This window comes from Lipotes vexillifer, unplaced genomic scaffold, assembly GCF_000442215.2.
Source record: "Lipotes vexillifer unplaced genomic scaffold, Lipotes_vexillifer_v1.1 scaffold738, whole genome shotgun sequence".
NCBI lineage: Eukaryota > Metazoa > Chordata > Mammalia > Artiodactyla > Lipotidae > Lipotes > Lipotes vexillifer.
In genome coordinates this window covers 1,619,206-1,641,451 of record NW_006769699.1, presented here as the reverse complement: position 1 = coordinate 1,641,451, position 22,246 = coordinate 1,619,206, and the positions used below count along the sequence as shown (strand labels likewise).

The 22,246-nt window shown below is 38.2% G+C and overlaps 1 protein-coding gene across 1 annotated transcript in view; it reads right to left on the bottom strand.

Moving 5' to 3' along the window:
* The window catches only part of MYO3A (myosin IIIA), a 176,002-nt gene that overhangs the window by 49,930 nt on the left and 103,826 nt on the right, over positions 1 to 22,246 (bottom strand). Inside the window, exons 19-23 of the mRNA XM_007445869.1 lie at positions 12,129 to 12,282; positions 10,673 to 10,761; positions 8,530 to 8,659; positions 2,885 to 2,964; positions 2,357 to 2,434 (exon numbers count right to left, since the gene is read on the bottom strand). Coding sequence (XP_007445931.1) covers positions 2,357 to 2,434; positions 2,885 to 2,964; positions 8,530 to 8,659; positions 10,673 to 10,761; positions 12,129 to 12,282 — 531 coding nt within the window. The remainder of the gene's footprint in view (positions 1 to 2,356; positions 2,435 to 2,884; positions 2,965 to 8,529; positions 8,660 to 10,672; positions 10,762 to 12,128; positions 12,283 to 22,246) is intronic.

Sequence of the window (22,246 nt, the reverse complement as noted above, 5' to 3'; positions counted from 1 at the left end):
TGCGGTACGCGGGCCTCTCACTGCTGTGGCCTCTCCCGTTGCGGAGCACAGGCTCCGGACGCACAGGCTCAGTGGCCATGGCTCACGGGCCCAGCCGCTCCGCGGCATGTGGGATCTTCCCAGACTGGGGCACGAACCCGTGTCCCCTGCATCGGCAGGCGGACTCTCAACCAATGCGCCACCAGGGAAGCCCTTGACTGTGAATTCTTAAGCCAACTTTAATTAATAGATGAAATTATTTTTGATATAGCTTGCTTGGAAGTAATTATATCCTCTCAGGGAAACTGGCCAAATTACAATATTTAGCACAGAATCTGGTTTCCTCCTTATACTATTAATTTCCTTGCCTAGTTCTTTTTTTGTAGAAAGTACGAAAGTAAACACTTTAATCCCTCTCAGTATCATCTCCTAGTTTAAAATAAGGACTGAGAAGTTAATGCATTTTACTATGTAAGACAGTTATAAAAATAAGCAAATCCACTTAAGTATTCTAATCTGCTCTAGTTTGATAATTTTCTTATTTTAGAAGTATTTTAATCACATAGATATGAAAACCATCTTCTGCAGCAATACCTTATTAAAACAGCAGCCAATTGCTGGACAACCAAGTATAACACAGTAGGATAATCATGGTTCAACTAAAATGGAATCCCAACAAACCAATATGTCAAAGACCGGGATTACCATTGTTGGCAAGGTAATGAGTGTATGAACATAGGCAGCTGTTGATGGCTGAATCTCCTTTACTGATGGAAATATAAAGCCTGGGTTACAAAGCCAGTGCAAACCAAATCCTGGAATTGGGCAACTGACAAAGCACTGGGTTTGCACGGCTTCCTCTTGGGCACCGACACTCAGCTGTGAGCTTCTTCAAACAGTTGGGGTTGCCACTTTGGGGCCCTTTTCATAACATTTATCTGTGAGTCATCATTGCAAACATCTGCCAGACACTAGAGACAGGAAGGTGATAGATGTGTCTGTTGGCACGCTGAGCAAGAGCTCCCTGCAATTTAGGCATTGGTGCTTCTTAGGGACCAAGGCAGAGTATTATATCATGTTCATCCTCCTCTGCAGAATGAAACATAACTTAAAATATGGTACATACTATATGTACCATATAGTATGTACGGAACCATATAGTATGGTACTATATGTACCATATAGTATGTATAGAAGACGGAATTGTCTTCTATCCCTTTTCACTGCAGCCCGAGGTGTAAAACGACTTTATGAATGCATGGCTTGAACATACACACACTGTTTGATGTCAACAACAGTGGTATGATAATGGTCTTGGATGACTCACTTAAAGACGAAAATAATCTGGCTGTAAATACTTTCAGTCCTTCAGCTGTGCTGCAGCCTGCTGTAAGGTGGACGTACCAGCAGCAAACGAAATATTAAGCATATAAGTGCACTACGTGCTACTCAAAGATGTTAAGCACACACTGTCTGCTACGAGCTCAGGACTTGAGAAATATTTAATAAAGCTACCCAGTTATTTTTAAAAGTATTTCGTGACTCTGTTAGGGAACTGGGTTTATTCACTGAACACGTAGTAAATTTAACCCCATTTCCTCCCCTTCTCCCACATTACATGATATTAATAAATTTCTAAATTTTAGGTGGTATTTTATTCATTTTCATTGGCTGGTTAGTATGATTTTATCAGAGAGATAAACAAGAACTGGAACCAATAATGAAGGCAGGGTTATCTAGAGTTTGTTCCCCAGGGCACAGAGAGAATGAAGTGCTTATTTTCTTTCCTATCTCTCTCCTACCTTGTTCAAGGAAGAAAGGTCACCTTGGTCCTATGCTAAGGACACAGTGACTCACTTCCTTGGCATGTTACTGGTATTTCCCTGGTGTCCCTTGTCTTTGTCCCATGCCTACACCAGTTCTGTTTTTCTTTTGAGGTGTTCAGCTCGTCTAGGTACAGGGAGATGTGGAATGGAGGTGGATGCTCAACCTTGTCCCATCTGTCCACCTTAAGATCATTCAGGGGTGGGAAGGAGGGCTGATGGTTTTCATATCATTGAATTTCAAACCCTTTTAGGCTTTATTCTAGTGAAAATGTGTTTGGTTCTATGGACAAACTGTAACCAAGCTACAGACCGCCATTAAGATTGACCTAGTATACAATAATTTCATCAATAAAATACCAAAGTAAACCAACCCATAGGTTTTTGAGAATGCACTGTAATATATCGTGTATCTAACAGATAGTAAATGAAATACAACACAAATTCTCTTTTGCTAATAGCACTCTGATATTTGTTACTTACTTTTAATCTGTAATTCCCATTTAGAATAAATAACATGCCTAAGCACAACACAACATAATTTAATATCTTACTCTAAAATACGATGCAACTGTTTGTGTTTTCATGTTGGTTGTCTCTCTGGCGTGACGGGTGGCTTCTCCAGTTTCACCCTAAGACCCAGAAAGACAGCGATAGTTCAGCACCTATTGTACTTTATGCTCTACAGGGAGCACGTGGAATTTTCCTTAGTCTATGCCTTCACATACATAAAATAACAAAATGTTGAATTTTAATTTTAAGGTAATTGTTTTGCCAGTCCCATTGGGATTTTAATCAGTTGTGCATGGAATGTATCTCTGACCTTAGCTAATACATTTTTAGTTGGTCTTAGGGTAACATTAAAACTAACTATAAATGAAGAGTTAGGAATATATCAGAAATGCATGATTATCTTAGCGACTAGCGGTAATATGAACATAACATAAATATCTGTTTAAGTAGAAAAGAAAGATCAAAGGGAGAAAATGAAGGGAAAGGCTGTTTACTCTTATCATACAAACACTTCCATTGTAAAGGTTAGATTCTTAGACTCAACTGCCATGAAAAATACATTTCCTTACCTTTGTCACGTTGACTGATTTTTCTGAAGTCCTCATTTGATAGTTTATTATGTTTTTAGTTTTAGAATATGGCAGATTACCTATGGGAATGTAGATAAAATTAATACACCTTTTAGAATCCTTAATGGTAGATTTCCTCCATTTACTTCAATGTTAAAATAAGCATTGCTGGCCCTGCAATATTCATACTCACATGCTTGGTTAACTAGTTATTGAGACACTTAGAAATAAAATAATATTACTTGAAAATGTATAACAAATTTTAAATTCAGAAAAACACTCCAGCTTAGGGAATAGAAAAAGGAGAGGTAAGTGTTGGATTTCCGTTTAATTGCTACAAGACATGGGGTGATTAGGATAAAGGGAGCAATTTGCTTCTTTGTGTGTGTGTGCTAAATAGCATCTGAGACTTTCTTTAATACAAATGTAAGCTTTACAACGGGCCTTAAAAATCATATGGATCATTAATTCACATGAAGTGGTTATAAGCAAATCAAGTGTGGTTGAGGGCAAAGGACGTTTTCAACCTAACATTCAGAAACATATGCCTGGTGCTAGGGCTCTATAATTGTACACAACCCAAGGCTGTGGAAAATCACAGTGTAGTGAGAAAGATTACGTCCTTTGAAGCCAGGAAGACCTGGGTTTGCATACCAGCCGTAGTGTTTAAATTGTGGATCATCTACTTAGTCTCTGAGTCACAGTGTGAGTCCATAAAATGCGGATAATTATGCCTAACTCACAGGATTTTGATGACAGGTGACAGTATGTCTAGCCCGTGGTGCCTGGAAATGTCAGTTCTCTTTCACTCGTTGCCCACCTCCCACCAAGCACAATACACCAACTAACCCACGAGCCAAGAGTTTATCATCCTAGTAGGAATGTTCACAATATCTCCAGAATTCCGTATCACTTCAGGAAGATTGTTTCTCTTTCATTCTTGCAGGCAATGAGGCTACATATTTTGGCAAATCCCTCACATTTTTTTTTGTGGCTGCAGAAGGCTGGCTCAGAGATGAGGGTGCAGGAAGGAGCCCTGCCTGGGGTGCGGCTGGCAGCGCCCTGCTCTGCTCTCATCCCCTTTCCCTCATCACCCCAGGAAAAGTGCTGGGGAGGGGGTGTGACTTTTGTGCGGGGCTGAAACTGCATTCGGCACGGTTCCCTCTTGAACTGTGACTCTTGCTGAACAGAGCTGAGTGGACAGAGACAGTAACTGATGGCCGTCAGAGGGGCAGCTTCAGGAAGTATGCCTACTGTTCTTCTTTCTTTCTTTTTTAGGATTACCAGGGAAAGTTTTAAAAAAATAATTTAATTTGGGGGAAAAAGTGACCATAGACTTGGAGATTTCTTGGAAGCATGATGAACATACAAAGTGCTAGAAGCACATGAATTAGGATAGACCCTTTGCTTAATAGATATCATTACTTAATATTAACCAAACATAAAGTAAAATTTTAAGTCTACCTGAAAATCAAACAACTAGAGGAAATTTAAAGATTACTGATTTCCCTTTAACAAAAATTACACACTAACCATAAAATTATTTAACAACAAAATAAAGTGAGAGCCTTTCAAAAACTCATTTATGCATACCAGCAAGAACTAAAATTAGCGTAGATCTTAATTTCAGAGAAATATATCCTCTTTGCATCTATAGCTGACCTGATGAACGAACCTGTGATAAAACAAACTAGAGATCTGAGCTGCCAGCAATTCTGATGTATTTCCCCCTAATGCTGGCCGAACTATATTTCATATTTGCATGCAAAGGGCCATGGTTATTTTAGAATCTTGGAGACAGCATAATGTAGAACCAACGAACCTGAGCTTTCAAGCCTAATTCTAAGACTTCTCAATGGGGTAATGTTGAGAAAGCAGCTCAACGTTCCCGAGTCTCAGTGTGTCATCTGTAAAAGCAGTTCCTCCTCAGAGTGTTGTTTTTAATTTATTTTTTTAATTTATTTATTTGGGGCTGAGTTGGGTCTTCGTTGCTGCGCACGGGCTTTCTCTAGTTACGGTGAGCAGGGGCTACTCTTCGTTGCGGTGCGTGGGCTTCTCATTGCGGTGGCTTCTCTTGTTGCAGAGCACAAGCTCTCGGCGCATGGGCTTCAGTAGTTGTGGCACGCGGGCTCATCAGTAGCTGTGTTGCACGGGCTTAGTTGCTCCGCAGCATGTGGGATCTTCCCGGACTAGGGCTCAAACCCGTGTCCCCTGCACTGGCAGGCGGATTCTTAACCGCTGCGCCACGAGGGAATCCCGAGTGTTGTTTTTAGAAGTAAATGAAAGTACTTAGTACACTGACTAGCACATTGCAATCTCTAAATAAAGTTATCTTTTGTCATTGTTACTATTATTATATGTGTACACATCTAGCTGAATGTAAACCCCAAACACCTTTGATAGCTTTGAGGTTGAGTTACTGAAACACCTTTGACTATAGAGTTCTGCTCTTCTCCCTGGCCAACTAGACACTGTTCTGCTGAAAGTCAGGAGACATGGCATAGTGTTGAGAACCTGGTTGCATATTTTATAAGGGTGAAAACATGAAATTAGATGTGTAGATGCTGTTGGCAGATACAGAAAGAGATGGCTATCTTTCTTTATGTGAATTGACTTTATTAAGAATATTTATAATACATATCATCTTTTACAGTTAATATGAGACAAGGGAGAGCCGCATCAATCTGTTTGTGTTAAATGCTCCAAAGTTGGACCTTTAATACAATTATATTGTTTCTAACATTCAAAGGCTTTCTTTTTTAAAAATTTTTATTGGAGGGCTTCCCTGGTGGCGCAGTGGTTGAGAGTCCGCCTGCCAATGCAGGGGACACGGGTTCGTGCCCCGGTCCGGGAAGATCCCACATGCCGTGGAGCGGCTGGGCCCGTGAGCCATGGCCGCTGAGCCTGTGCGTCCGGAGCCTGTGCTCCACAACGGGAGAGGCCACAACAGTGAGAGGGCCGCGTGCCCGAAAAAAAAAAAAAAAAAAAAAAAATTTATTGGAGTATAGTTGATTTACAGTAGACAATTGTTAAAGTCAAAACTGAAAACTTTTTTTCTGAACAAGATAAAGTAACACAGACTGGATCACCTTCTCACCTAAAACAACTAAAAAGACATACGAAGTCTATGGAACAGTTTATTTTTTCTTTCCAATTTTTTTACTGTGGTAAAATAGACGTAACATAAAATTTAGCATCTTAACCTTTTTAAGTGTACAATTCAGTGGTATTAAATACATTCATAATGTTGTGCAACCATCACCACCATCAATCTCCATAACCCTTTTCATCTTGTAAAACTGAAATTCTATACCCATTAAATACTAACTCCCCATGCCCCCTACCACAGCTCTTGACAACCAACATTCTACTTTCTGTCTCTATGATTCTGACTACTCTCAGTACGTCATATAAGTGGAATCATGGAGTATTTGTTTAGGAGCAACAATTTTTGCATCAAGCAACAATTTTTGCATCAATATAGGACACTGATCCCTGAGAGAGAGGAAACAAATGAGGTGAGCCCTATGATTACTCCAGCTTTCTGTCCAGAGGGTTTATGTTGCAATGCAGGGAGAGGAACCCAATGAAGCCTGGAGAGAACAGATGTAACCAATAGGAAACAAACATCAAGATAGTGTCAAGCCCAACCATATCGCTAGTCACATTAAATGTAAATTGTTTGATCACCCCAATTAAAAGGCAGAGATTATCAGGTTGGATTTAAAAAAGTAAGGCCCAATTATATGCTGTCTACAAAAAACCCACTTTAAATATAAACTCAAAAATAAGTTGAAGTTAAAAGCATAAAAAGAGACACCACTTAACTACTAATCATAAGAAAGTTGGAGTCTTCCTATTAATATCAGGCAAAGTAGATTTCAGAACAAAGAATATTACCAGACATAAAAGAGTTATTTAGTAAAAATAAAGGGGACTATTCATCAAGAAGATATAACAATTCTAGATGTTATGCATCCAATAACAGACCTTAAAGTACATAAAGCAAAAACTGATAGAAATGAAAGAAAAAATAGATAAATTGACAATTATAGTCAGATATTTCAAAACCACTTTCTCAGCAACTGAGAGAACCAGGAGAGAGAAAACTCGTAAGTATACAGAAGATCTGACCAATATTATCAACCAAGTTGACCTAATTGCCACTTATGGAATACTCCACCCACCAACAGCAGAATACACATTATTTTCAAGTACAAATGAAACATAAAACAAGATAGAGCATATTCTGGACCATAAAACATGTCTCAATAAATTTAAATGAATTGAATCATACAAAGTATGCTTTCTGAGCAATACAAAATTAAATTAGTAGTTCATAACAAAGAGATATCTGGAAAATCCCAATATATTTAGAAATTAAATGTAATACTTATAAATAACCCCTATAAATGCCTATATTAGAAAAGAAGAAATTTTCTTAAATCAATGACTTAAGTTTTCATCTCAGAAATCAGAAGACAAAATAAACCCTGAAAGAAACAGAAGAAAATAATAAAGACAAAAGCCAAAAAAAACAACAACAACAAAATTAAAAGTAAAAATTCAATAGACAAAATCAATGAAACTATAAGTTGGTTCTTTGAGAATATCAATAAAATTGATAAATCTCTAGAAAATCTATCAAGAATAAAATGAGAGAGAACATACATTATATCAGGAATAAGAGCTGATATAACGTCAAGATCTACAGACATTCAAAGGATAATAAGGGATCATTATCAAATTTATGTCAATAAATTTGACAGCATAGATTAAATAGAAAATTTTCCTAAAAGATACAACCTACTCTAAAGCTAATTCAGATTGACATGTACAAACTGCTATATTTAAAATAGATAACCAACAAGGACCTACTGTATAGCACAGGGAACTCTGCACAATACACTATAACAACCTAAATGGGAAAAGAACTAGAAAAAGAATAGACACATGTATATGTACACCTGAATCACTCTGCTGTACACCTGAAACTAACACAACATTGTTAATCAACTATACTCCAATATAAAAAAACTATATTTCAATAAAAATTTTTTAAAAAGACTTTCTCAGGAATAAAAGTCAGTAAAATGTTCAGAAATCAATCCATGTAACTCACCATATTTACAGATATAAAGAAAAAACAAAGCAAAAACAAATGATAATTTCAATAGATGCAGAAAATTCATCCATGTACGTCAAGAACTCATCATATTTTACTGTCTAAATATATGCTCTTTATTGTGTGTCAGTTATACCTCAACAAACTATAAAAAATGAAGGGCAGAGAACAATTTTGAACTCCAATAAAGAAAAAGACCAAGCTACATTTTTTTTCTACTTAAAAGCAAATGCAAGGATTATATCGTTGGTTGGAAAAAGGCACACAACTTTTTAATCAATTAGGCAGAACTCACTAAACCTGTAGAATCTCAAAGAATCATCCAATGTTGCCCAATCCTGACACAGCAGGTAATTCTGAACTCTCCGAAGGTGACGGTACTCTTTTAGTTAGCAGCTAGGACACCACCGTATTTTCTGGTGAGTAATTCAAAACTTTTCTTTAATGGAAACCTAGCTTCTTTGTAAAAATAAAACCAACTCACACACACAAAAAATGGAAGGAAATTGCCTCAGCTTACCTGTTTTTGTTAGAGGGTGGCTGACTAGCTGCCGAATTACACTGTTTTCTGATGACCTCAAAAGTAGCACAATATCAGTTGGAAGAGTATCTCTATTTTTAGCTAAGAACCCACTTGCATTATAGATGACCTGTTGATGAAGTATGTTATCATCGTCACAATCAATGTCATCACCCTCATCCTCAGCAGCAGCACCAGCATCATTATCATTACCAACAGATATTTATTGAGAGTTTACTTAGCGCTAAGTAACAGGTACACAAAGATTTACAAAGGTAGTCCCTTACAACTTGGTTGGAAAAGTGAACCTCTCCAGGCTTACATTATATCTTTTCAGAGAAAAATTTGTGCCATACTGATTGTATTTGGGTTGAAATAATCAGAGGTTTGATTCCTCCCATTTATTATATCATGTTGGAAATTTTGTGGGTCTCCCTTCTCTATTTGGAGGGTTGGGGCCACCAAGGTATTCTCATTTCTATGATAATTGATTCACCTGCAGTGAAAAGGCTTTTATAGATTTAGTCTCAGTAGTAGTGTGGTCTAAATACACTGTGGGTGTTTGTGTTTCTGGCACTTCTAAATAATTTTAAGATTTTTAAAGATCAATGCAACCCAAAGATTTCTGTAGGATGGTCCAATGTGGCTGTTGTTATGGACTGAATTTTGTCCCTCCAAAATTAATATGTTGAAAATCTAATCCCCAATGTGACTGTATTTTGGAAACAATGTCTTTAAGGAGGTAATGAAGGTTAAATGAAGTTTACTGTAAGAGTGAGGCTCTAATCCCACAGGACTAGTGTTCTTATAAGAAGAGGGAGATACACCAGAGATCTCTTTCTCTCCCTCATACGTACACAGAGAAAAGGCCATATGAAGGCACTGGGAGAAGGCAGCTATCTGCAAGCCAGGAAATAGGCCTCACCAGCTGTGCTGGCACCTTGATCTTGGCCTTCTAGCCCCCAGAACTGTGAGGAAATAAATTTCCACTGTTTAAGACACCCAGCCTGTGGTATTTTTGTTATGGCAGCCCAAGAAGACTAATACAATTGTTAAAAATAACTGGATAGGGTTACCCTGGTGGTACAGTGGTTGAGAATCCACCTGCCAATGCAGGGGACCTGGGTTCGAGCCCTGGTCCGGGAAGATCCCACATGCCACGGAGCAACTAAGCCTGTGCGCCACAACTACCGAGCCCGCGTGCCACAACTACTGAAGTCCGCGCGCCTAGAGCCTGTGCTCCACAACAAGAGAAGCCACCGCAGTGAGAAGCCCGCGCGTCGCAACAAAGAGTAGCCGCCACTCGCCGCAACTAGAGAAAGCCCGCTCACAGCAATGAAGATCCAACGTAGCCAAAAATAAATAAATAAATAAATTTTAAAAGAACTGGATAAAATGATCATAGGAAATTCTTAACGAATATTTTAAAGTAGGCTTATTTGGAAAATCACATGCTGAAAATCATGAGAAAGGTTATAACTGTGATATTTAAGGTAGATTTTGTTTTCAATGACTAAAGTCTGGACTACTGACTGACACAGAAGTTCTACTAGACTAGAACACTCGGGGTTCTGTGGTATTTTATTTTGTTTGTATATGTCTATGAACTCCTTCCTTGATCTGAATATCTTCTTAGTCCTCCAATATTTATAACATCATTGTGAGGGAAAGACCTGTTATTCTCTACAGAAGGGAAAGAAACTTTCTCCTGGGTTTCTTTCCATATGCAGGATGGCATATCTGAGGTTTGCTCTGGTGTAGGAAGTGTATCCACCAATACATAAACACTGCTTCCTCTGACTGCAATGACAGCCCATCAGTTAATTCTAATTAATCAGCTCAGGGATCTGGCGTACCTCCAGCCTGGTACCTTCTCTTGTTGGGAAGGAGGAGAGACAAAGGCTGCCAACTCAAGTCTGAAGAAGGCAGTTTATATAAAAGGTTCTCAGCTACCATTAAAAGAAGAAAAAAATAGGTACCCACCGGCAGCCAACCACATGCCAAGCCACACCTTAGGATCAGAAAGATGGACTCTTTATATCATTACAGCCACCTATAAATATTTTGGGCCATAATTTTCATGGCCTTATTATTCAATGAAAGACTAAAGAGAAACTCAGTTATAATGTTTCAGAGTTCTTACCTTTCCTGCATAATGGTGAATTCCGAAACTAAGTTCCATTCTTTTAGGCCTCCAGAAGTACTGTGATTTCAGATTACCTTCAAATTTTTCTGTAGAAAAAAATTTAACTCCAATATCAAGCATGTAGGAGGGCCTCAAAAAATACCGATTGAGGGCTTCCCTGGTGGCACAGTGGTTGAGAGTCCGCCTGCCGATGCAGGGGACACGGGTTCGTGTCCTGGTCCGGGAAGATCCCACATGCCGCGGAGCGGCTGGGCCCGTGAGCCATGGCCGCTGAGCCTGCACGTCCAGAGCCTGTGCTCCTCAACGGGAGAGGCCACAACAGTGAGAGGCCCCGCGTACCGCAAAAACAAAGAAACAAAAAAACAATTGACAGAATCATCTCTTTCACCATAAAATGGAAAATGTGCAGTGAATAAACACAGAAAATTTTATATAGTTATTACATGCAGATTTGTAATATAATTATAAATGGTAAGGCAAAACTTGAGATCATTAATTTTACCATTCCAATATGATTTAGGTCAGCAGGTCTCAAACCTTAGCAAGCATCATAATCACCTGGAGGGTTTGTTAAAATAGACTGCTGGGTCCCACCCCCAGAGTTTCTGACTCAATAGGTCTGGAGTGGGATCCAAAAATTAACATTTCTAGCAAGTTCCCAGGGGATGTTGATGTTCCTGGCCTGGGGACCCCATTTTAAGAACCGCTGGTACAGAGGAAGGAAACTAAGTACTTGAGATTGTCCAGAGAGCTTTGTGAAACACAGCTGGATGTGAAGCCATGAGTCTAGAAATGTGGTATTTTGGTTCTCTTTTTTTATAAGAAGAGCTATAGGTTGTTACTGATTACATAGGAAACACAATAGGATCATACAGGCATTTCTACAACAGTTTTACCAGCACAAGTTCTCTGTTATTTCATGTCCTAGAAGGTACATTTTAACATCAAAATCAAGGGACTAGTATGAAATGATTTTCCCACCACGTTGGGGTTATTTTCTTTTCCATCTAGTATCGTCCAACTAGAGGAGAGAATAGGCAATCAGTGAGTCAGATAAATGACGAGAACATCACAGATGAATTTATTTCCTCCCTGTTAGGTATCTCATTTCCAATTCTGGAGCTGTCCTTTTGCCCAGTCCTCCAATTTCTAGTTTTGGGCTGGATAATTACTAAGGTCATTCCTAACATAAAATCCTATGATTGGGGCTCTACCATAATATAAGGAGAAGTCCAATATTGAAACTTGTTTAATTCATCACTAAATATTTCACCCTATTATAAACATTCACTGGTCTAGGTATTAGATCCAAAGCCTCTTCCCCAAAGTTAGATGTGCAGGCTTTGTCACAGCAATACTCTACTAGATATTTAAAAAAAATTTTTTAAATCATTCATAACTACATGACCGTATTACATGAAAACTATGTAGACATACTGAATTTAAAACTCACCTACAAGAGTTTGGTCGGTGGCCTTGGGAAATCTACACTCTTCATCGAGGAGCGACAGTAAACCCATTGGCTTCTGCAGAAACATATCTAGGAGAGGCCGGTTATCTTCGTATTCAATAACTCTAGCATCCACATCTTCATTTATGTATTCATTCTATTACGGGACATGATATGCATAGAAACACTTAAAATTTTGTGAACAATATGTAACTTGGCAGCAATTACCTAAAATTCTACTTTACACATATTATAAAAAATTACTCCCTATGACCTTGCCCTTCAACTGAGGGTATCATTTTATTTCTCTCTCCCCAGAAGTGCTAGTTCATTAAAGTTAGCACTGATGATACTCAGGGTACTAATAAAAAGTTTCTAGCTTCTATACTAGAATTACAGGCATCTCAAGTTTTCCAGATGCAGGAGACTATGTTGTTAATGAGCAGTAATAAAATCATGTTCCAGAATTGATAGAATATTAATTAGGTATATCTTAGGGTTACACTTCCCCAAATTTAAGCCTTTTATCTAAATTCAGAAATGCTGGATCATGATGACATTTACGTTGTTTGGGGTGAACGGCTGTGGGTCACAGGAACAACCAATGGCTGGAGAACCAAGAACACGCAGGTTCCCATCTGGGCTCTGCCACTTGACTAGCCATATAGTCCTTTGGAATTTTCTTACTCTTTAAACTTCTGTTTTTCCATCTACTAAACAGAAGTAACAATCTCCACCTAACAAAGTAATAATATCTGGTACATTAGTAATCATTTGTGGTGGAGTATAATATAAAATGCATAAAATAAAAACAATAATTACTGTAAGATGTTGGTACCAGCACAACATAGATACTGATGATCTATTTTACGAAAAGGACAAGAATTGTGCTGCAGCTTTGCTTCTATGACTTTTGCCTTCATACTGGGTCCCCCTCACCCCCAGTGCTGCAATGTGTAAAAGACAGGACATAGACGACCTCTGAACTCGGACTTGTAGTGATGCTTACGTGGAGGGTTTCCCCCACTTTCTCAGGTGATAAAGCAACTATTACTGGGGAAGTGTATCAAATAATTACTGACTGAGGAAGAATGCCCTGCACCATTCACAAATGAAAGTTACAGGCTACTTTCATTACCATTTTAATATATTCTTTAATTCATTAAAGATTTTCATTGAACACCTTACAATAAGGCACTGTGATGGGTGATAAAAAGATGTTTAAAACAAACTCTCTGTCCTCAGTGAATTTAAGATAAAATTTGAGTGATTAGCTTTGTAAATAAATACCCAAAATGCAAGGTAACACAGGATAGATAAATGCTAGGTACAATGCACTACAGGAGTTCAGAGAAAGAGAATTTATTTCTGGAGTCTTCATGGACGAATTTAGCCAATGGCAGATGGGGCATTTCATAAGCCAAAGTTTTAATCTCTGCTTTTGGGGCCTTATAAAGTTGAAATCACAGTCAAGAGTGTCACCAGGAAAAAAAGTAAATGTATATTTTTAAATAAAACAAAATCTAATATGTAAAAAGGAGGCAGAACCCACTGGTCTAAAAGTTAGATCACCTGAAAGACATTCAGTTTACCCAGTACAAAAAATGCAAACAATGTTTGAAGTTTCACAGCTTTTTCACTTGAAGGTAACCTTGGGAGATGTACACAGACCTAGAATTACGTGACTGTCATATGCTGATAGCATATTATAGCTTAAATGGCAACTGCAAAGTTCAAAAGAGGTTTTGTATACTTTCTATGGAAAGTGTTCAAGGTTATGGTCTAAATCAATGTATTTGTCACTTCTATTTGCCTGTGTCAAAATCCGCTGAGTGCTTCGGTGGCAGGTCATACAGAGCAGAGTAACTTGGAAAACAATGGGCTTAGACCTTTAAGATATTTGTTAGTATCTCCAGGAAAACCAATGGAGAAAAAATGCTGTTACTCAGGATTCACAAAGCACTCACTTTTAGTAAAGTTATCATGCCTAAAACAACATATTATGTATTTTTATGGCCGTAATGATTTCAAAATGTTCAGTTGTTTTTAAGTATATGTGGAGAAATGTAGCTCATTTAACTACTCAGAAAGTCCTCTGCTATGTTCTGTACATTAAACAAATACATTTAAAGCAGATGAGTAGAGTTGTTAACTACAGTAAAGCTGAGCTGTTTAACATATATAATCCCTACTCTGTCGAGATTCCCCCAATTCCCTTTTGAAAAAGGGATCATTTTAAGTATACATCAAGGAGAAAGGAAGTGAGAAGCCGTGGGTGTTAGAAAACCTCATGCCTGAAACAAGATCTCCTTGTTCTGCATTGAACTTTGAGTGTGAGGCGTGGAAGGACAGAGCAGTAAGAAAGCCTATGGAAGATGCATCCGCAGCTATGGCCTCAACTACAAGCTTAACTACTTTGGGCCACAGTGTCACCCCAGGAGGGATTTGAGATTATTACTTTGAGTCCTCAGACTCATACAGCAGCGTGGGAGGGTGGCCACCATAAACTGATAGGGCTGCAAGCTTCCACATGCTCCTAAGGCAGGTGAAAATGCAAGCGTGGACTGCTCAGCATGGATCACCAACACAGTAAAGGCTCCACGTGTATCACTCAGGTCTCACCCCTTCAGAGAGCCCCTTCCCCGTCTCCTGGTCTGATCCAGCAATACCCATTCCTCCACTGGTCACTCTCTATCCCTGCCCTGTCCCAGCCACCATGCTTTAAATTATTTCACAGTATTTCTAGCATTTTCACTTATCTTCCCTCTCTCTCATTAGAATGAAAACTCCATGAGGACAGGAACTTTTATTCCCCTCTGTACCCTTTCCCTCTGTATCTAGGGAGACTTGGGTGTGTTAAATAAATTACAAATGAATGAATGAAGCTCTGAGTGACTTTCCTGGGAAATTATCTTCTTTCTCCTCCCCCAGCTTTATTGAAATAGAATCGACACAGAACATTGTGTAAGTTTTAGGTGTACAATGTCTTGATTTGATACACTTATATACTGAAAAATGATGACCACCATAGAGTTAGCTAACAACTCCATCCCATCACATAATTACCTTTTTTTTTTTTTTTTTGGTGAGAACATTTAAGATCTATTCTCTTAGAAACTTTCAAGTATACACAGTATATAAGCAGCCTAGCAGACTGCATCATCATGTAAAGGATAAACAGGTCTTACCTATCACCCCAAAGCACCACGTTATCATTTTACTGTTGGAGAATATGTTTTTACTACCATCTGATAGTTTTGGCTAAGTCTGAAGTTTCAAAAAAAGCTTCCTGAAATCAAGGTTTCAATCAAGGAGTTTGGCTTATGTGGTATTTTCTTTCATGCAAGATGGGTATATGCAGTAACAGGGCACACTGAAGTCTTACACTGAACTTGCACCTGGGAAGTGAAGTCATATCCTTCTCATGTAGGCAAGTCCATTACCTGACACTGCTCCACAGTTTTAGGTTATCTTAGAATCTGGAAATATTTTAACAGTTGGTTTAGAGGATCCTCAATATTTATTCTCCTGTGTTTGCTGTTTCAAGTCATAAATCACTATCTCTTATTTTTATAAGTTTAGTCCACTTTTTAATGATTCTCTGCTTCAAGTCATGGGAGAAGAATGAATGGGATTTATATCAGATGGTATTTGCAGTTCACCTAGGTTTGTGGCACCCTCTCTGTGTAGATCGTTGCAGACAATGCTACATAGTGAAATTCCTTGAACATTTGTGGAGCACCTGCCATGTGTAAATTTAGGTGCAGGTGGAACTGGGGAAGGTAGAAATAAAGATGAAAAAGGTAGAGTTCCTGCCCTTTAGAGCACAGGAAGAATACTCTCTGCCTTTCCATTCCAACCTTTAAGTTACATCCCAGGATTTCTTTGCTTTTGCTATATTCTCTTTTTCAGTTGTTCCATCTCCTAGGTCTATATCCTTCCTGTTAGGTGGTCTCTAAGCTCTCCAGCTGTCACAGTCTCTGTCACCACTGCCACCTGCCTCAGTGTTACTGTTCTCTCCAGTCTCCTTCCTTCCAGACTTATGTTGATTCTCCTTGGCCTTTCATGTGAAAATACTGTCTCTCTCTCTCTTTTTCCTCCCCTCCTTCCTCTCTCCCTTCGTCCTTCTTTCTTTCTTCAACTAGATGGTGCGTGTTTTCTTCTGTACAAGAGAATACTTTGTTAGTTCCTTGTTTCTTCTGAACTTCGCTTATCTGTTTGTTCGTGAGAATATCCTGGATGGGTATCAGAAGACCCAGATTCCGGTCCTAGCTTTGTTTAACCAGCCTGTAACATTGGGCAAGTCACAGGGAGTCATCTGTACCTATGAAATATAAATGATCTATTTAGGTTTCTTCTGGTTCTAACATTTCAGAATGCCAAAACTGCCTGACTGTGTTGTGAAACTTAATGAATAAATGAATAAACGTTCTGTTGACAGAACATTTACAAGGGGGAAGAAGCCACATACATGTATTCCCTGATGCCTGTCTTTTAGTAAAAGAATTCCTACTCACCAACTTCTCATATGAGTGAACACACTCCTGAAAATACTGCCCGCGTGGAAAGAAACCATTGAGAAGTTACTCACTCTGAGAGAAAGCCTTTATAGGTTGAAAATCTAGGATTTAGGGTGTTATCAGTACTCAAGGTGCACTGAGTATGTTTATTATAGTGAAAAAAGAAATGTTGCCACTTTTTATCTTGGAATAATTTCAAACTAACAGAAAAGTGGCAAGAACAGTACAAAGAATTCCCATGTACCCTTTACCCGAATTCCCCGATTCCTAGCATTTTACTGCATTTGCTTTATCATTTGCTCTCTTTCTATATATACATATTATTTTTAGTAATAACATTTTACTGAAGTAGCTAAGTATTAAAAAAAAAAACTAAAAATGAAGAAAGCACAGTGGTAAATATGCAAGCTGTAAAAATCTAAACTCTTGATGTTAAGTAAAATTTATGATTGGAAATCTATTTCTTTCGGTATTTTCTATGCAAAGCTGATATCAATGGTCTCGTTCATTTTTACGTTAATAGCAAGCCAAAGAGAATGTTGATCATCATTCATTTGAAATGACACAGGTCATTAATTCAGAATTTGACAAGTAAACTAATGAGAAAGTATTTCATAATTCCTAATAAAATATACATGTTATATTTTACATATATTTAAGAACTTTGGAGAAAGGAGATTTAAATGATGCTCTCTAGAAGAGCTTCCTTTTTCAGAAAAAGAGTTATATACATTTTGAGATGAAAAGTTTCATCTAGTCACTTTTTGTATGTGGTACCTAACCTTGAAAAGTCTTTAAAAGCCATAAAGGATTTTACAAATTTATATTCTATTGACAGGTATTGGTTTAGGATAAGGAGGAATTTCAGTTAGGAATTCAGACGACATGTAGTTTTCTATACGCCGGGATCTCTTTCACCTTAAACTATTTTTGCTTTACTGTCATGTCTATGTCTTTACCAAAATATTTTATTTCAGTTTGTCAATGCTATGTTCTAACCTTACATGTAGAAAACTATAGTAACTGTATATGGATTGATGCTCCTATAGTAACCGTATACGAATTGATGCTCCTATAGTAACCGTATACGACTGATGCTCCTATGGTAACCGTATACAGATTGATGCTCCTATAGTAACTGTATACGGATTGATGCTCCTCACTGTATATTTCACTCAAAATTATTTTTAATCATAATTAAAAGATTTTAAAAAATATTATCAAATTGTCAAAATAAGTACCACAAATCCTCACATCACATTCAGGGTGTTGGCCAACTTCACTGATAGAAAAGAAGCAGATTGAGTGCAGCATGGGTGTTGAGGGAGGGACGCGGAGGACCCAGGAGCCCAGGAGGCTGCCTGCGGGAGCCAGAGAGGGAGGGTGGCCCGCTCACAGCCAGGAGATGCTGCAGGGATGTGCCACGTGTATCTACTCATTTGGGCACCAGCTTTCATACTCACTTAGTAGGTGAGAAGTTTAAGGAACATTTGTGTGTGATCTCAAACAGTAGCCTAAAACTTGGCCAAGCATTTATAAAGGAAGATTTATTGCATACCAAGGGTTTCTTAAATGTACAGCTGTCTTAATGCTTAAGGAAAATGCCTGTAAAATTGCCTTTATCCCTTGGAGAGCTCACGTAAGACAAATGCCATCACCATCACACACATATGGCGTGTGCAATAGGGAAGAAAGCTGGATATAAGATAAAAATTCACACTTCGCAAGCAAAACAATTTGAAGACATTTATAAGGGGTTTGTTTCGAATTAGCCACATATTTTTTTACCAGATGACTGATTTCTTTTTACTTTATGATGATAAAAAAATGTTGCAAGGATAGATACTATGTAATTGAACGAATCTTTGTTCTTTGTAATTGCCACAAATTATGTGTTGGAGCCCGCATTCAAATCCTCAAAAGCTTTAAACTTTAGGATATGAACAGCTGGAGATAAAATTCATACACATCAGTTTCTGCGAGAAGCCAGAGCCATAATTGCAGTTATTTTTTCCATTACGTGCTGTAAATAGCTTCCTGCTTATAAAATGACTTCTGACTTTTAATTTTAAACCCATGAGTGCATATATAAATTATATATGTATATATATGTATGCTTATCTTTTAGCAAAACAAATATTAATAGCTCATTTTAAAAACAAACTTTAGGGACTTCCCTGGGGGTGCAGTGGTTAAGAATCCGCCTGCCAATGCGGTGGACATGGGTTCGAGCCCTGGTCTGGGAAGATCCCACATGCTGCGGAGCAACTAAGCCCGTGCACCACAACTACTGAGCCTGTGCTCTAGAGCCTGCAAGCCACAACTACTGAGCCTGTGTGCCCCAACTACTGAAGCCTGTGCACCTAGAGCTGGTGCTCTGCAACAAGTGAAGACACCACAATGAAAAGCCTGCACACCGCAACTAGAAAAATGCCCTCACACAGCAATGAAGACCCAATACAGCCCAAAAAAACCCCCAAAAACTTTAGTTCAGTTAACAGTCGGAAAAATGTGCTGCACTAATGGATCCGAAAGCTTATCCTAGGTATAGATAGGCATATGAGGAAGTAGAGTGAATCTTCAGGATTCTAGAGCAATGCTTTGTAGTATCTCATACATGAGTTCTGGGCCTAAAGAACAATGGCATTTATTCCAATTCAAACTCATGCCCATGGGGGACTAATCCATCGTTCGTGTTCATTGAGCTCCCTTTCCTATGGAAGAAAACCAGAAAACAAGCAAAAACAAACCCAACAAAAGCAAAGTCTTGGCTACAAATTACCATGGAGATTCAGTGTGAGGGCTATTTCGAAAAGATGCCTCCCTTATTAGAAATGCGATGGCTTGTTTGCTGCTCTTTGAGATGCTAATTAAAAGCTTTTTGAAAAATATGGAAGTAAACAATGTGCATAAAATAATGCTCTACAAATCAAATAGGGAAGGCTGAAATATGAATACTCTATTTGTGGAATTAATAAAGTTGACAGAAAAGTATACACTTTTCAGTTGCAACTTATTTAGCAGAGTTTGATTGAGTCTTGAATTTTAAAAGACTACAACCATATTCCTCATCACCTATTTGCAGTGGGGGGGGACCTAGATTATTATCTAACTTTCAAACTACTGTTTTCAGACATAAATTGTTCCTTTAAATTTTATTAAAGTCAAATGGTTCTTCTAGTGCTGTAAAAGTATGGAAGCTTCAAATGTTACATTCAAATATTAACTTCAAATGAAATAGCAAACCAGACAATTTTTAGGAGCTATATATTATACACATTAGAAAAACAATACTACTCTAGACCTACTGTCTTAGACATTCTAAATATCTAGATAGTAAGGAGAAAAAAAAGATACAAGTTCTGGATGCTCTTGGTTGTGGGTTGAGATTACAAGGAATATAATTTATGTCCATAGAAACGTAGGTTTTGAGAAGAAAAGAGGCATAGCTGCCAGTGAGTTAAAAATGAGGTTCCCAGGGACTTCCCTGGTGGCCCAGTGGATAAGACTCCACACTCCCAATGCAGGGGGCCCGCGTTTGATCCCTGGTCAGGGAACTAGATCATGCATGCTGCAACTAAGAATTTGCATGCCACAACTAAGGAGGCTGCATGCCGCAACTAAGAGCACGTGCAACCAAATAAATAAATAAATATTTTTTTAAAAAATGAGGTTCCCAGACTTAGGAATATGTTTCAAAAGGCATACAAATGGTTAGTTGGAGGCGACCATTCTGAGAAACAAAACTATCTACTCAACAAACTATGGATTAGGTCACTGTCATAAAGTCTTTCACTAAACATGTTTTACTGTAGTCTACTGATTATTGTTTTAATAGAAAGAAATAGGAAAATGACATTCAAAATACCTTCATAACCAACTTTACTGTACATCACATGCAAACAGAACTGGGGCAAAAACAGGAAACGCCTTTAGCTAAGCTTTATGTCCCAATGTTGTAGGACTGACAATAAAGATAATATTTGTTGATTAAAGCAGAACCAGAAGTGGTTTCCTCGGTGTAGATGCTACCCAAGGCTTGTGTCTTGCTCAGATTGGATAGATCATTTGTATGTCCACGAAACTGAGAATATTACATCTTCCTGATAAGCAATAACAGCTTTATTAAGCGAAGGAGCTCTTAGGTCAAACCTATGATTACATTTGACCAGAAGTGTGACCATGATTTTAATTAATGATTTGGCTTAAGTAGCTGTTTCTTATGCATAGAAATTGGTGTAAATGTGCTCTCTTTATCTGTGGTAGCTAATACATACAGCTACATAAGCATTTCTCAGTTACAATTTTTGCTTTCACACGTAAGTGACAGAGAGAAAGGAAAAAAAAACCCAAACAGGTGCACACACACATTAAAATCAACAGAATCTCTGACGACCCCTGTGTCCACCAGATCACAGATTCACTGACCTGATCACTCAGCTGCCAGTGCTTGGTCCGTAAGATTATGAAGTAGGGATGCTTGGGTCATTAACCTAGGAAGGCACTTGAAAGGACTGGGAATGGCCTTAATTCCTCAAAGTGCTTTGCATAATCTTGGATCCTACTTGCATTTTTAATTTGTTGGGGCAATTTTGACTTGGTTTTGTCTTGAAAGCCTCTCAAGGATATTTTTAAAAGAGCCATATTAGAGTAGCTTCATTTGTAGCAAGCCCAAAGCCAAAACAATTAAGAGCATTAGGATGATGAATGAAATTCAAGGCTATCAATCAAAGTGAACTGTAAACTACAAGTTTATAAAAAAGTGAAAAGCAAATAATTATTGAAAGATATGTACACGGGTTTAAAGGGTAGTTCCAATAAAATCAGGTTCTAACCTCAACCCCCCAAAGAGAAGAATAATAGAAGTCTGCTAACACAAGTTGTTAATTAATTAATCAGATGGGGAAATACACAAAGACGCACCTGGTCCCATGAAGCAAGTAATCCTAATAGATCCCTATCAAAAAGTCCAAACCAAAAAAAATTTACTTATTTCAATTTCTGGTTAGAATGGATTCTGTGAACACTGTGAATCATTAAAGCAAGATGACACTGATTAATAAATATTTATTGAGCATTTGCTATATGTCAGGCTGTGAAGATACAAAAAGAATTAATACACAATCCCACACTCCTTGACCTCAAGGAGTGTTCAGCCTAGTGAGAGAGAGCAAAAATGGAAACTAAATACTGTGATGTCAAATGTCAAATGTTTTTCCTGGACCATAGGGGAGGGAGGAATAAGAATAAGTCTCACTGATATTTTGGATTTCAGAAATGAGAAATGAAATGTAACATAACATTTTTGGCTTGAGTAAGCTGGTGGATAGAGATGCCATTCTCTAAGAAAGAATATAAGTGGGAGGGAAAGATGATGAGTTCAATTCTGGATAAAGTTCTGGAAGCTGTCCTAATCAGGGGAGGTTTAGAGAGAGGCATGGGCTGGAGGTGAGGACTGAAGCATCCCTAGCATTTAGGGAGTAGTTGAAATATTGGAAATAGATTCTTTCCTAGTGAATATAAGAAGAGGTCAAAAATGGAACCCATTGGGAGCTAGCATTTAGGGCAGTAATTGGCTGCACATTGGAAGAGACTGGGAAC